Source organism: Cyprinus carpio, chromosome A5 (assembly GCF_018340385.1).
Source record: "Cyprinus carpio isolate SPL01 chromosome A5, ASM1834038v1, whole genome shotgun sequence".
NCBI classification, from domain to species: Eukaryota; Metazoa; Chordata; class Actinopteri; order Cypriniformes; family Cyprinidae; genus Cyprinus; species Cyprinus carpio.
In genome coordinates, this window is record NC_056576.1 from 15080837 (window position 1) to 15096502 (window position 15666).

Below are 15666 nucleotides of genomic sequence, written 5' to 3' on the forward strand. Positions count from 1 at the left end.
GACGTCAACACATTACTGTGACCAATAATGTGAGAACCAAATAGACTAAACTCAGAGGGAATGAAGCCCACTGTGTATTGAAATATGAGCTCACTTTGTGTGGATACCACCCACCCACTGCAGCCATTTTTGGACTAAAAGTACACAAGCTTGTAAATTTTAGCTTGCAAACTGCAAATCTGATATAATATACTTGATTTGAAAAGACAGCATAAACAGTAAGCAGTTTGTCTTAAATTTCTTTCAGAAGTCTCCGGTTGCACTCACTTCTGAATAACTCTGTATTTCATTTAAACAAAATAATTTCCTGTTTTATGGCAATTTCCTGATTTTCCAAAAGACCAAAATTAAAAGAGGCCACATGAAGAAAACGTTTAGTTCTTTCACCATCGGTTTTACATCTTTTAAGCTCTGTGTCCACATCTGTGGATCGAATTGTGTATTACAGTATTTTTGGTTTCCTGTGTCTGTCTCACAACAAACCACAAATCACAGCTAATGCAGATCCAATTTCCCCAGGATACCGCAGCACAGCTAAAGAAAGGGAAGTGCATGATGGGAAATTGTTTTGTTTTTTTCCAGTAAACACAATGTTGTTTTGATTGGCCCTTTTGAGTCTTCACCTATCTCCTGGAGGATTTTAGCCTGGACGTCTGGAAACTTGATCACGTATAAAATTCTCCACTGCAAACCGGTGATGATAGTGTCAAAACCTACGAGGAAAAAATGCATTGGTTATGATCAAAATCTGTAAACAGCCTCAAGACACACGTCACAATTAACAAGTAGGCAACCAAATTGGCAGAAGATGTGGTGTGTGGTGAAAAAACACAACGTTCTCAGGCTAAAATAATGAAAATGTGCAATTTGAGCTCCTTATGGGGGTTTGTTAAACACTCTTTAATGACCTAGAACTACCAAGATGCATAAACTGAAACAGGGATTAATAGAATGAGCCAAGAGCAGATGAAAAGCATACATTTAAAGCATATTCTCAGAAGAACTCAAGGTCTGATTCTGGTTCTGGATGTAAATGCATGTTTTTAACAAGCAAAGCTATTAGCACAATAACATCTCATGGAGGAAGACTGCAGCCCTGGAAGGCATGTGATTATGTCTGGCAGTGTCTCAAAGTGCTATGAAACATGTCAACACAGTTTATGTATTATTACCTAATGTAACAATTTGCCTTGATGCCTTCACACATGCTCATAATTCAGGATATGTAGAGAGAAAAATCTTTTTTCTGTTCTGTTTCTAAAGGTACATTATAACCTCCCTGTCCTCACACATTGCTATTAGGGCATCAGTGATGTCCCGGGTGCAGTTCTGTACAAAAACACTGCGAATGAGACTTACAAAATGTTTTAAATGTGAAAAATTGTTTATTAAAAACAAACTGTAAACCTATACTCAGCTTTGAATCACATCTACATCCATATTTTTTCCGGCAATGTGCTAATAGTTACTGGGTTACTGATCACTGGATATAAAATACTAACATAGCATATTGTTCAAAATATCGGTGTCAATACGACATTGTTTTTTTTAATCATTTGAAATAGATTCTGTATGTTAAATCTTCTAGAGGAATGCATTTTTTTGTCTCATCGGTTTATTTAAACATTATTACTAAGGGTAATTATTATCAAAGGTGATAAGATGTTCCCTGATGTTGCACTCCATTAAGTTGTTCATTCTATCAATGTACTGGACCAGCTTTCGCAGAGATGGACTGGGCAGGTAACGGAAGATGGGAAAAAAGTCTGCCAATTTTTAACTGGAATACATCTCCATACTGAACCCTCAGGTTTGTTAATGACAAATGTGTCTGTTCCCCCATCTGGAAAAGGTTGCCCATTAGTGGCCAAGGTCTGGGACCTGGGAGCAAGCGGCAGCCCGGTTCTCTCCATCCACCATGGAGAGCCAGCAAGAGCAGAGCAAAGGCACAGAGGAACAAAGTCACTCCAGTCGTATGGGAGATCATCACCTCAAGATACATGGCATAATCTGCAAATGTGATATATTGATATAACTATTATTTAAATATAGAGTTTTGACGTTTAAAGCATAATACACCATTCTATTCTAAACTCTCAATCTTTAAATAACTCTGAAGAAGAACATTTAAGAAAACGAAAACTTTACAACAGCAATTATCATTGAATGCATAATGTTTACGTTAAGATAAAAAGCATAGAAACTAGACTGCGCAGAAAAAGACAAAAAGATGCCATAATATTAGTGTATGGCATCTACGCTAATATAAGTCGGTTTCTCTCTTATTCTGAGGTCACCGTAGCCACCAGATCCAGTCTGTATCCAAGTCAGATGGTGGATCAGCACCTAGAAAGGACCTCTTCAGCCCTGAATGTCAGTGGAGACCAGGACAACTAGAGCCCCAAAAACAGATCCCCTGTAAAGACCTTGTCTCAGACGACCACCGGGACAAGACCACAGGAAACAGATGATTCTTCTGCACAATCTGACTTTGCTGCAGCCTGGAATTGAACTGCTGGTTTCGTCTGGTCAGAGGAGAACTGGCCCCCCGACTGAGCCTGGTTTATCCCATGGTTTTTCTCCATTCTCTCACCGATGGAGTTTTGGTTCCTTGCCGCTGTCGCCTCTGGCTTGCTTAGTTGGGGACACTTCATTTACAGCGATATTGTTGACTTGATTGAAAATTATTGCACAGATACTATTTAAACTGAACTGAGCTGCATGATGACATCACTGAATTCAATGATGAACTGCCTTTAACTGTCATTTTGCATTATTGACACACAGTTTTCCTAATTAATGTTGTTCAGTTGCTTTGACGCAATCTTTTTTTTTAAGCGCTATATAAATAAAGGTGACTTGACTTGACAAATAGGTAATCTAAATAAAGTAGTGTGCATATCTTACCTTTGAGACCACTCTTTATAGATCCTGTGTTTACTATAATAAACTTGCGAAAAAGTTGTACCAGATGAAAAATGGCTGCGCACCAGGACTCTTTAAAAGCGCGTCTTCATGACTGCAAAACCACAAACTAATCTCAGAAGCAGAGGAGAACGCGAGAGGGGCGTTGAGATGAACGATTTACAAGCATACATGAACTGAGCCTGAATGTAAGCCAGTGACGTTAAAAAATAGCCTACTGAAAATGTTATTTAAAAATTCAATGTGTTTCCACACGATGGCAGTGTCCTAAAACCTACACTTCTACTTCTGAACTTACAGTAGGCCTACAGTACAGTGGCTATTACAAATCGAAACAGACTCGATCGCTCGAACGGTTTACAGTTATTTGACAGTCTGTGATAATGAAATATTGCTGGCAGCTGTGCATGACTGTTTGTATGATGACAAGGAGGGTTTTAAAATTATATAATAAAATTACTTCTGGTTTTCATTTGCGCTGTGAAATCTGATTAGTAGACATTGTCCTAACAACAACAATAAAAACACGCAAATCATTATCCTTAAAAATAAATAAATAAATAATTAAATAAATAAACGTAAATCTACTTAGGTTTGTCAGTACAGTGAACCAACAGTAATTTTATCCTTGTGGAAGTAGATTTGTCATAAACGAAACTGTAATTCAAGTGTCTTTCTTAATTATTTAACATGTGGTATAAAGGAAAAGGGAAATGACTGAACCCTGGGTCAGCTTTCCTTATCACTGTGGGTATTACTTAATTTAAGTAAGTACAAATTAAAAAGAAATACAATTAGCTAAGCAAACGAACCTAATTTGAGATTGCAGTTTGTATTTACAATGTTGCTTTTAAATGTGTTTTGTTCAGTGAAACTGAAAGAATAATTTAAAAGGTTATAATTAAAGGTTTTTCGTTTTTGTCTTAATCTCTAAAAATATTCTTCTTCTTCTTAGATTGCTAAGTCATTTTGACAACTATCAAAGTGTCCAGGCACAAAAAGCGGGATCATTGTTTTTATTTCCTCCTAGAATCTTGATCTGTTTGCAATAATAATTGAATTAATTTGATGAATAAACCACCACAGACATGTTCAACCATAAACCTTTTATTGCATGTTTAAATAGCACACAAATGCATTTTACACAAAAATATTTACATTTTACACAAAAAATAGTGTAAAAGTATTAAAGGGGTCATATGACAAATAACATTTTGTTGTGTATTTGGTGTAATGCAATGTGTTTATGTGGTTTAAGGTTCAAAAAACACATTATTTTCCACATAATGTACATTATTGTTGCTCCTCTATGCCCCGCCTTTCTGAAACGCATTGTTTTTTGTGGTTTTAGTTTTTATGAAAAGTTATTTTTAAGATGATTTGCATTCTATCCAGTGTGTTGTGATTGGCTGAATACCTCAAGCGTGTGACGGAAATGTTACGCCCCTTAACATACTGTGATGCCGTGTATCCCGGCGTGATGAGACAAAACCAATAAAACCCATTATAAACGAGGCATTTGCTGCATCCAGTGGGTACTTAATTACTGATTATAATGACTTATACTGTGTTTTTATGCATTGCATTGCGTATTGCGCCGCGTAAACATAAAACCATGTCTGCATTTGTGATCGGAGAAACAACAAACAGCAAGCGCTAATCTACACTGCTCAAAACTCGCGTTTGAATCATCAGTGGCAAATTCTTTTAATATAAAAAATTTACTTACAGGCTGTGAGTCAGAAGCGCCAGACTGTCCTTGCAAATTTTGAACTGCCCCACTTTATAGAACAGCCTTTGAGCACAGACCTATTGTAGGCTACTCTGCAGGTTCAGGAAACAGTCCTCCATAAAATGCGTCACACAGTGTCACACACGGTGGGCTGAGTGAGCAGAGGCTGGCGGGCTTGAGAATGGCACAGCCGGCGGATTTGACGAAAGAGGGCTGGACTCCGCTTCGTCCACGGTGAAAGCCGATCCGTCGATCCACAGCATGAAGTTGATGTATTTCTTCAGCGACCAGCATGGATCAGCTCTAGGCATGACGAAGCGGATATCGTTCTCTTTAGTTTTGCTTTCACAATGAAACACACAGCGTCTCAACAACATGTCAGTGGCGGCGGCAACAATAATACTACAGTGAGAATAAAAGTTATGCCTTGTTTCTTTGCGTGGACATTTGGGTGGTGTTATGCAAATCTTCCCACAAAGTGACGTAGACATTTAGGGGCGTGTTTCAACGAGGCATTTTAGGAGGGCATGGAGAAGTCTTAACTTTTATAAATAATATCTCTTTGGATTTGAGACTTTAGTCTTTGCAACTTTACAGATCTTCTTTATGCACCAAGAGCTTGTAACACTCCAAAGAGAAAGGAAAAATTTAAATCGCATAAATGACCCCTTTAAAATTTGATTTGGTTCCAAATTTAATATCTAGTACAAAAAGAAACTCTTTGCTTGAAACTATCTTCGTGGTGGTGGTCCACCTCTTCCTCTTCCCATGCCTTGACCTGGTAGAGGTCCGCGGGCAATACCTGGCAGAGGCCCGGGTGGCCTGGGACCTGGAGGACGAGTGACTGGAGCCCGAGGATTTGCAGCAGCCAAAGACACATCCTTCTTAACATTAACCCCTTTGCCAGTGGCTGCAGCACCTGGCTTTCCTGTCACCTTTGGTGACTTGCTAAGCTGGTCAGCTGGTTTCTCTGTAATAAAAATGGCAAGTTTGTCACAGAAACAGGAACTTCATTGTGAATGAAAACACTTACACACTCAAGTTTGAATATTACAAGAGTTTGGACATGTCTCCTACAATGTCTGTACCACTGGTGGAAACACTAGTTGAATGAGTTGTTTAGCCCACTGACCAGTCTCTTCAGCAGATGGAGGGGGAATCAGGGACTTGTTAGGCAGAAGATCCTCCAGGTCTTTCATCACCTGGTTGGTGCTGTCCTTGTTGTTCCTCCTGTTCTTCTCCTCATCTCTTTGCAATGATGGAGCAGAAAATAACCAATTGCTGACACTGCTGATGTCAGACAACTTTACCATCATTTACAAAAACTATTTACCAACCATTTGCATTTTGCGTTTTAAGTCCATGTTAGAGTTCTGATACGCTTTGGACACAGCATTCAGATAATAAATAGCCAATCTGTCAGAGACAAGCAAGACAGATTTAAAGCAAGTAAATAATATAACATTTACCTTTATACTTTAGGTGATTAGGTGAATACTCACACCATGAGCAAAACGGCAGGCATGATGAGGCCCGGGTTGGATGCATAACTGAAGATGTCAGCCATAAACGGTGGTAAGTCCTTCTCTATAGTCTCCATGATCACATCATACATCTGATCTTTACCACTGTGGAGAGAAGTGGATTACATATTGCTCAGGACATTTATAATTCAACAGAAAAAATGAAATAAAATATTTCTGTTTGAGTGCACATTATTTATTTTTTGCTGGTCTAAAAATGTATGACATTTAAAAACAAGCTTGTTATACTGAAGAAATATGTTTTTGTAACATTAAGACATATTTGTTTAAATTAACCTCCAAATGATACACATTTTCTGTTTATTTAATCACTTTTGACTTTTTATAATAAGTATTTTATAACATTTCCTGTATTATTTTGTCTATAATTATGGAAGCCCATTTCCACCACAAAAGAAAAATCATGCTTTGGTAAATCATAATTGAGATTAAAAAGTAATAATAAGATAAAAGTTCATAATTATGAAATAAAAGTCAAATTTAGGATATACTAATTATGAAATATGTCAAACATTTTTGTCATAATGATGACATAGTATGTCCAGTTTTTTAGCTTATGGCATAGTATGGCATAATTTTGACTTTTTATATCATAAATGACTTTTTGTCTCAATTTTGATTTCTTGTGTCAAAATTATTACTTTTTATCTCATAAGTTTGACTTTATGTAAATCATAATAATTCTGATCATAATTTATGTAAATCATAATAATTATGATTTACTAAAGGTTGATATTTTATAATAGGCTTCCATATTTAGTAGCTGAATGCGGATGACAAATCTATTCCTCTCAATTTAATAATCTGTTACTGTTCAGGTTTCCCACATTTCCCCCCTTTTTTGGCCTTTTTGAATACAGTGTGTTTTTTCAAGTATTAGCAACATAAATCTTGTCAAGGTTCAGTAGCTACCTGAAGGGTCCACAGTCAAAGGATGGTGGCAGGGTCATAATGGAGTAGATCACAGGCATGAGACTGAGAAAGAGGACGAGGAGGAGCAGTCCCATGTAGAAGTTATTAGAACGTGAGGCTTTGAACACTCTCTCATGGGGAACATTACAGGACATCACAGCCCAGCACTGGTAATACATGGAGCTCAGCAGACGCAACACATTTATGCCCACCAGCCCAGGGGCGTAGAATGCACCCATCTTAAAAAACAGACATATGTGAAATCATCACATTGTCCATCACGGAGATGTTGTGTTTTCACTCTCATGATCCACTTACCAGATCATTCCCTGGTTGAAGATGAGCCCAAGGACATTACCACTGATGTCAAATTCTCCATAAGACGGCTGCAGAAACACAATCACACATCGATATGCATAAATATCTGTGTAGACGACAACACAGGAATTAATGTCACAGTAAAAGATACCTCTCGCTGTCTCTCTCTCTCTCTCTCTCTCTCTCTCTCTCTCTGTAATTAAGTGCCCTGAATGGTGTAGTGTGTCTCTCTGTGACTTTGGTTGTAAAGCAGCCCTATCACCTATCCTGCCACTTTCTTATGGTGTTCGGTTGACCTCGGATGAGTGAGTAGTATGTGACCTATATCGGGTGACAGGAAAATGAGGGCAACAGGGCAAAGTCATATAGAGCAATCATTTCTGAGCATGAGATTATCCTTAATGTGACATAACAATCACAGTCAGTCAGGCTGCTACCATCTACTCTGTATAGCTAAAATGCCAAGCTTAAAAACTACAAAAGTGCATCTGACCGAGGTCATCCTGTTTTATGGACTGAGGCTTGTTTACACAATGTTACTCACAATGTGAGTAACTTGAATAACAGCAGGGTGTAAGGATGAACTTACAAAGCCAGCTTCCAGATCCCAACACCAGCAATAGTTGAGGAATCTAACAATCACAGCTCGTAAGAAGTCTCCTATCAAAATGGTTAAATATGTCACCTGGATATCAGATACGGTGAGCTTTACAAACTCCTGTGAGGAAAAAGAAATGGTTCATTTTAATCCAATAAAGCCTACAGTATCATATCTGATACATGAATTTCTAATCCAAGGTACTGTCAGCCTCTACAGAGTTAAAAGGTTAACTCTGGTGCTGATGATACCTACAATACCAACTTCTGTCTCCCAGCAAGGACCCCTGATGACATCAGCTGGGGAGATGTTTGGAGGGGGAATGTTTTCTGTGACATTATGGTGTAAGGTGTAGTTGTCATAGTATTCTTTAAGGGCCCAGATGGTTTCATTTTTAATCTCTTTCTCATTATCAAGCTGTGAACAAACAATACCAGAGAAATTATTCACATAAAATGTTACAGGATTAGTAAGTAACCATTTTGGCTCATCCCTAAACTCTTAAGTAGAGTAATACCCCCTTTTTACTGTTTATGGTTACTAGACGATCTATGGTCATACCTTTGCATTGACTTCATCAAACAGTGCAAACAGAAAAGTGTACAGGTTGCCCAGAAAGAGGGCGAAGATTCTGGCCAGCTGCCATTTTAGGGCGATTCGAGGGTGATATTCTTCCAGCTCGGATATAACTTCAAATAGAGGTGGACACACCAAACCCAAGAGTGACATCACAATTTCAACCTGAGCAAAGAATAAACAGAGTTTCACAATTCAATTTTTTTTTTTTTTTTTTTTTTTTTTTGTAAGTCATTGCATTAAAAATAAATTACAGTGCAAAAGAAAAGGGGTACCTCATTTTTTTGAAGCCATGTCAATTCATTCCTGTCCTTTTTGGCAAATTCCTGTGATCTTTTGACCACATAGTAGATGAGGTATCCACTCCCACCCAAGCAGCACAGGATGAGAATGTTGGCTATGACACGTAGAAAACGACGGAGGTGAATGTTCTCATCCTTTAGGTTTTCCTGCTCATCCACTATAGATTCCTGAGGGAATAAGACAAGGTTTTAGAGGTTTTAGATCAGTCAGATCAAGGTTTTATATCAGTCTAGCTACACAGACCAAACAATAAGGTTTTATTCTTAGCATAGATCACCATTCTTTGATACTATTACTGTCATTAACCTTGAAGCTTGTGGTGGTGGAGGCGAATTTGTTGTCAGCTGTCTCTGGGTTTCCTATAAGGTAATCCCAGCTAGTGAACAGCTTCCAGGAAAAGGTGAAGGCACCTTCCTCTGCTCCATCTCCTCCTTCATTGGCATTTCTTGCCATTCTAGAAGAAGGAATGTGATTTTAAAAGAGAAAGATAGAGGTTATGCAATGTCAGCTGATTATCAGAGCATTGTCAGTGAGTAAAATGCTTCATAGAACTGCTAATGTAGTCATTAGACTCACGTTCTGATAACCACCATTAGGCTGTAGCCAAATATCCCAACACCAACCAAAAGATATGACAAGGGTAACCGGAACTGCAGGAGTCCAATACTGCGTTGATTATTGTAATAACCATAAAACATAATGGAGTACTTGCAATAACCCTGTAAAAATGTCAAAAGTTTAATCCAAATAAGACAATAGCAAACTTACAACCTCTTTTACTCAGAATCCAATAGTAAAAAAAATAAACTTACTCCAAACTCAAACAGGACAGAGAAGTCCATGGCACTGTCCTGCTCATCTCTGGGAACTGTTTTTCTGGCAATGGAACCATAAGGCATGCCCATCAGTACCTACAGAGAGAAAGACACAGACTGTATTAGTGTAGCTTTTATTTCAACATTGTAAAAACATCTTCAACATTGAATTATATGTGACATTAAAGACATTATAGTTATAAAAGATTTAGTATTTCATATTAAATGCTGTTTGTTTGACCCTTCATCAAAGAATCCTGAAAAATTGTAACACGGTTTCCAAAAAAAAATATTAAGTTTTCAACACTGATAATAATAAAAATGTTTCTTGAGCACCTCATTTTTTTGCCATCACAGAATTAAATTATATTTTAAAATATATTAAAGGGGTCATATGACATTGCTAAAAAGAACATCATTTTGTGTATTTGGTGTAATGCAATGTGTTTATGCGGTTTAAGGTTAAAAAAACATTATTTTCCACATAATGTACATTATTGTTGATTTTTATATATTTTATATTGTTCTTTCTATGCCGTGTGTTGTTGAGATTAGAGTGATGCAGTGTAACGGTTTGTTGAGAAGGTATTTGTTGAATCCATTATAAACAAGGTTTTTGATTATAATGACTTACTGTCTTTTTACAAGTTGAATATCGCGCCGCATAAGCATAAAACCATGTCTGCATTTGTGATCGGAGAAACGACAAACAACAAGCGCTACTCTACACTGCTCAAAACTCGCGTTTGAATCATCAGTGGCAAATTCTTTAGATATGAAAACGTACTTACAGGCTGTTAGTCAGAAGTGCCAGACTCTCCTTACAAAGCAGGAATTGCCCCACTTTATAGAAACAGACACCGGCATTGTAGGCTACTCTCCCAGAAAACAGTTCTCGTCCTTTGTGAAATGCGCTGCACACATCTGAATATTTGGGTTGAACTGGGACAGTTCTGGAACACTATTGTAAATACAACTTAACCACTGATTTCTAGTTGTGTCCTCATTTGGAAGACCAAACAAAGTAGTTTTGCTTTCACAACAAAACGCACAGCGTCTTCACAACATGGTGGCGGTGGCAACAGCAAGAATCAAAGTTACGCCTTCTTTCTTTGCGTAAACATTTGGGCGCCGTTATGCAAATCTTCCCACATCGTGATGTAGACATGTGGGGGCGTGTTAGAACGAGCTGTTTTAGGTAGGAGTGGTTGACTCTTAACTTTTATAAAGAATATCTCGTTGGATTTGAGACTTTAGTCTTTGCAACTTTACGGATCTTCTTCATGCACCAAGAGCTTGTAACACTCCAAAGAGAAAGGAAAAACTGAAATCGCATCATATGACCCCTTTAACATATAAAAACAGACATTTTAAATTGTAATATTGTTTTACAATATTACTACTTTTACAGTATATTTGATCAAATATGCAGATGCAGCTTTGGTGAGTGTAATAGACATCATTCAAAAACATAAAAACATCTCACTAACCCCAAACCTTTAAACAGTAGTGTACATTGCCTAAAGGTGTATTAACAAAGACATCAGCATTGCATCTCACCTCTGGAATAACAACAAGTCCAAACACAAAACCAAAGAGAACAAGGTTTAGCCCATACATCCACCGGAGGAAAATGAAGTAGGAGGCAACAGACGACCCAAAGTGACCTATGAAAGTGAAAGAGATGAGAAGCGATTGAGAAACACGCTGAAAATACAGATTTTGCTAAAAAAGAATAAACCGAGATGAACAAACTTTCCACTTCTTTAATCCGACTTTCCCAAGGAATGCAGGCTGTCTTGAAGTTTTCAAAGTCTCTATTGAATTTGATTAATTTCTGAAAAAAGGAAAGGAAAAAAAGAAAAAAATGTTTTGAAATTGCATTTGAAATAAAACACATCAATATGGAATATGTAGTGCTGTACCTTGGTCATCATGACTTTGAATGCATAGAGTCTCCTTCCTTTTCCTTTGCCCAAAGCCCCTTCAAACTTCTCCACAAATGCCTGGGCTTCTCTAACACGTGATATAAATAGAAATTGGTATTGGCATACAATTAAAACTCAGTGGTATTTCAATTCAAAGTGACTCTGTTTTCCCACTTGTATTATCAAAACAACTGTTCTTTTTTTAATTTCAGTTTTCAACAAGGCATGAGTATTTCTCCCTGTATTTAAGTCACATCACGTTACTATACATGTGTAGACGGGCCAGTCAACTGAGTTACTGGCTCATTCTGCTTGCATTACGCAGCATGACCGTTCAGCATTGTGCAGTAAGCACCAGAGACAACACCAGGAAAAATATCATGTTTCACTCACAACCTTCACATTCTGTAACTTGAGTATACAACCAATTAATTAACTCATCAATGCATAATGAATGGGAATAGTGCAGATGGGATGGACACAAGATGAATTAATTCATTAACTAGAAATATGTGAGCGTTATAGCAGGCCAAATGGATATACCTGAAAAGGATAGTTCACCCATCATGTCACTAAAACCTTTTTTTTTTTTTGTTGAACACAAAATAAGACATTTTGTCTGCATTTTTTTAAAATATAAGTCAATGGAGTTCAGGATTTCTTTCGACACCTATGACTTTTACTGTATGGGGAAAAATGTTAGAAAACTATCAAAAATATGTCCTTTTGTGTTCCACAGAAGAAAGAAACAGGGTTATTATAGCTAAGTAAAACTAAAATCAATAAAAAAAAAAAAACGTATGTTATTGAAAATAAAATAAACGCTAACTGAAATGAAATAAAATATAAAAAAAACGTAACCTTGTTTTATTTCAGCTAGTTGCCAATGAAACATTTCTGATTTTCATTTAGTTTAACTTGTTGTACTAAAAATAATAATAATAATTATTTTCTTATGAAACCGGAAAATATATATATAATATATATATAAAAATTACAATGATATCTCAATGATACTAAAATAACACCGATGCATAGAAAAATAATATTGCAACCACAGCAATTAAACTTTTGTGTAATATCTGAAGCTGTTCAAAGCACCTCATTATGGCCTGTTGTGGACCATATCAACATCTGCTTAGTGTTTGTTTGGGTATGACCTTGCGGCACTTTGTACATGGGATCTCTGAAGAGAGTTACACCCAAATATACATGCAAAGACTGCCCTCAAGAAACACCAGCATTCATAAAACAGAGTCAAGCTCATGAAAGTGTGACATGCTTCTCACCTAACATAAGTTAACTAGTAACTTTGCCAAGTGAATGTCCCCTTTGTGGCACAATTTCTTACCCTGCAGCTCCCAGGGCCCATGTTACTGATGCTTTCTTGGGCAATGTGTCAGTCTCTACTAACTTTTGAGGGCACTTGTCCAAACTCTCATTTGTCACACACACTGGTCAATTCCACTGGGCAGTCTGAGGTAACGGTTCAGACAGAGGCCACTAGATAATGAATTCACTGGCGTAGACTCTGTGTCAAGTGTTTTATCACAAAGTACAATCGAGCTTGTTTTGGATGATGGTGATTCTTTTTGTAGCCTTTAAAAAGCACCGTCATACTGATCATTGTTCAAACAACATTCATGCTTCCTAAAACATTTTTTTCAAAGCCAGCAAGAATATGAAGCCAATAAGAGCATTAAAAGCCATGAAGATGCAAGAAAGCAGAAGCACTGCAACTTGTAAACTTTAATGAAGCACATATACAAACAGGAAACTCATGCTGAATAAATGAACTTCAGTTGAGGTAGTGGTGACGGACACAAGAGCCAATAGTATCACAGCACAAGCAATGAGAAGGAAATCCGTTTTACTTCAGGCACTTGAGTCTCCTCTTCATGCGCCAGGGTTTGTTCCGAAGTGTCACTATCAGCTTTTTCTTCTCCTCCACTTCCTCTTTTAGTCTGGCCATCTCTCCCTCAGACATAGACTCATCTTCTGAATTGTCATCTGATGATGAGCCGCTGTAGAACAAACCGAGACCCGAGAGTCAGCAGTCAGTGCTTAAAGTCCAGTTTAACAGTATATTCCTCAAAGATATTGTTGTTTTGGAGGATAAAATTGGTTCTAGTCAAGACAAGTCAAGAGTTCTAGTGGCAGGATGGCCATGAAAAGCACTTCCAGATCATCAGTTGGAAGGCAAAAGATTAAAAAAGAGTGAAAATGTCTAGCTGAAACCAAAAACAGCTGATGACAACAATACTGCATTACATTGGTTACTGACAGGAATATAAATGTCCACCTTTATAATACACTTTTTAAAAATATTTAATTATATCTGACAAATTTTCTTAATAATTTAATATTCAAATAAATCAATTTTTATATCACAACAACCACAAAATTATGATAACAACACTTTTTCTGACATTTAGAGGTTTTAGTTGCATGGCTGCATTCATAATCACATATTACATAATATGAATAGCTGAAAGCATTCAAAAGTTCTTTTATGGCATTAGATGTGTATGGCTATGTTTTAATTCAAACTGGAGGTAATGTGGAGTGTTGAGCATGGAGAGGGAGGCTAGAGAATACTGCACCTGCTGTTTTTGCCTTTGTTCTTTTTCTTATCCTTATCATCCTGTTTATCTTTCCCTCCTTTTCCTGCTGCTTTGCCATTCCCCTTCTTCTCTTTGTTATTTTCCTCCTCTTTCTCCTTCCTACTTGCTCCTTTTTTTCCTCCTTTTCTTTTATTTCCCTTCTCTTCTTCGCTCTCCTCTTCGGAGTCATCTTTTTTGACAGCCCTCTTCTTTGAACCTGCTGCTTTCTTTCTTCTTCCTTTCTGCTCTTCCTCGCTCTCCTCCTCACTTTCTTCCTTCTTCTTTCGGCCCTTTCTCTTACGCGGAGCCTCTTCCTCCTCTTCCTCACTCTCCTCTACGCTATCTGCCTTGGCTTTCTTTCCTCGGGCTGCAGGCTTCGGTTTATTCTTGCCTTTTGCTCTTCTTTTTGAATCCACTGAAAAAAGAGGGCAAATGTGTTCGTTGACAAAATATCAATAAGAATCATTTAAAAATAAAACGATCATGCATATTATAATATTTAAATATAAATAATACATTTTAACATAATTCAATTATAATTTCAAGTATTATAAAAACCTATATTATAATTAATAATATAATGATAAATAATAATAATAATTTTGTCAATAAAATAAATTGATAAATTGAATAAAATAAATAAATACATTTTAATAAATAAAATAAAACCATCTGTAAAACTTACCATCACTTCCACTATCATATTCTGCATCAATTTCCATCCCGACTGTAACACACACACACACACACACACACACACACACACACACACACACACTGTATTAATAACCAGGTCTTGTAAAATTCTTTTATTTTAAATACTTTCACAGTAAATCTAAAACAACTGTTTAACATCCTTTCATATATGATACATTGTGTTAATCATTAAAACAATTAGCATAAATGATTTAAATCTGATAAATAAGGGGCATCATTCAAGCACTGACAAGAAAGGACAACATGCTTATCAATATTAAAAACCATCAACAGAATATAAATAATATATCAGAACAATGAATAACAGTTGCAGTTAGTTACCCACATTATAAATACGGAGACTGATGCATCTGAAACTGGTTTAAATAGTACACTAGTACACACTGAATCAAAATTATGCCAGAATGATTCTCTTTTAGTATTAAAAACTACTTACCATCATCCACAGTTATCGCAATATCATTTTTGCTGCGGGGCATCTTGCTGGTTTGAGTTTAAGTCCTTCTATTCAGACTTGCAAGGCATCTAAGAGCTGATGACACACCTGACTGTCAACAGGCGCTCACTCCTAAAGAAGGAATCAAGTGACTCCTTGACTACAGTAGTCCAGATCTAAAGCCGTGCTGTGAGAGCCAGGAAACAAAACGGCAGTATACGGGCCAGATCAAAGATTAGAATAAGCAAGATACGTAACT

At 37.0% G+C, this 15666-nt stretch overlaps 1 protein-coding gene across 1 annotated transcript; it reads right to left on the reverse strand.

The window, feature by feature from the left end:
• Nucleotides 1–5031: 5031 nt before the first annotated feature.
• LOC109079722 (transmembrane channel-like protein 2-B) lies at nucleotides 5032–15079 on the reverse strand. The gene is given in 19 exon segments (XM_042750360.1): nucleotides 5032–5627; nucleotides 5790–5903; nucleotides 5991–6073; nucleotides 6160–6285; nucleotides 7114–7352; nucleotides 7428–7499; nucleotides 8021–8149; nucleotides 8285–8446; nucleotides 8591–8770; nucleotides 8881–9075; nucleotides 9215–9362; nucleotides 9485–9627; nucleotides 9721–9819; nucleotides 11284–11390; nucleotides 11479–11560; nucleotides 11649–11739; nucleotides 13526–13675; nucleotides 14255–14669; nucleotides 14940–15079. Coding segments are annotated over 19 exon segments (2811 nt in total). The 5' UTR covers nucleotides 14977–15079; the 3' UTR covers nucleotides 5032–5388.
• Nucleotides 15080–15666: the final 587 nt, after the last annotated feature.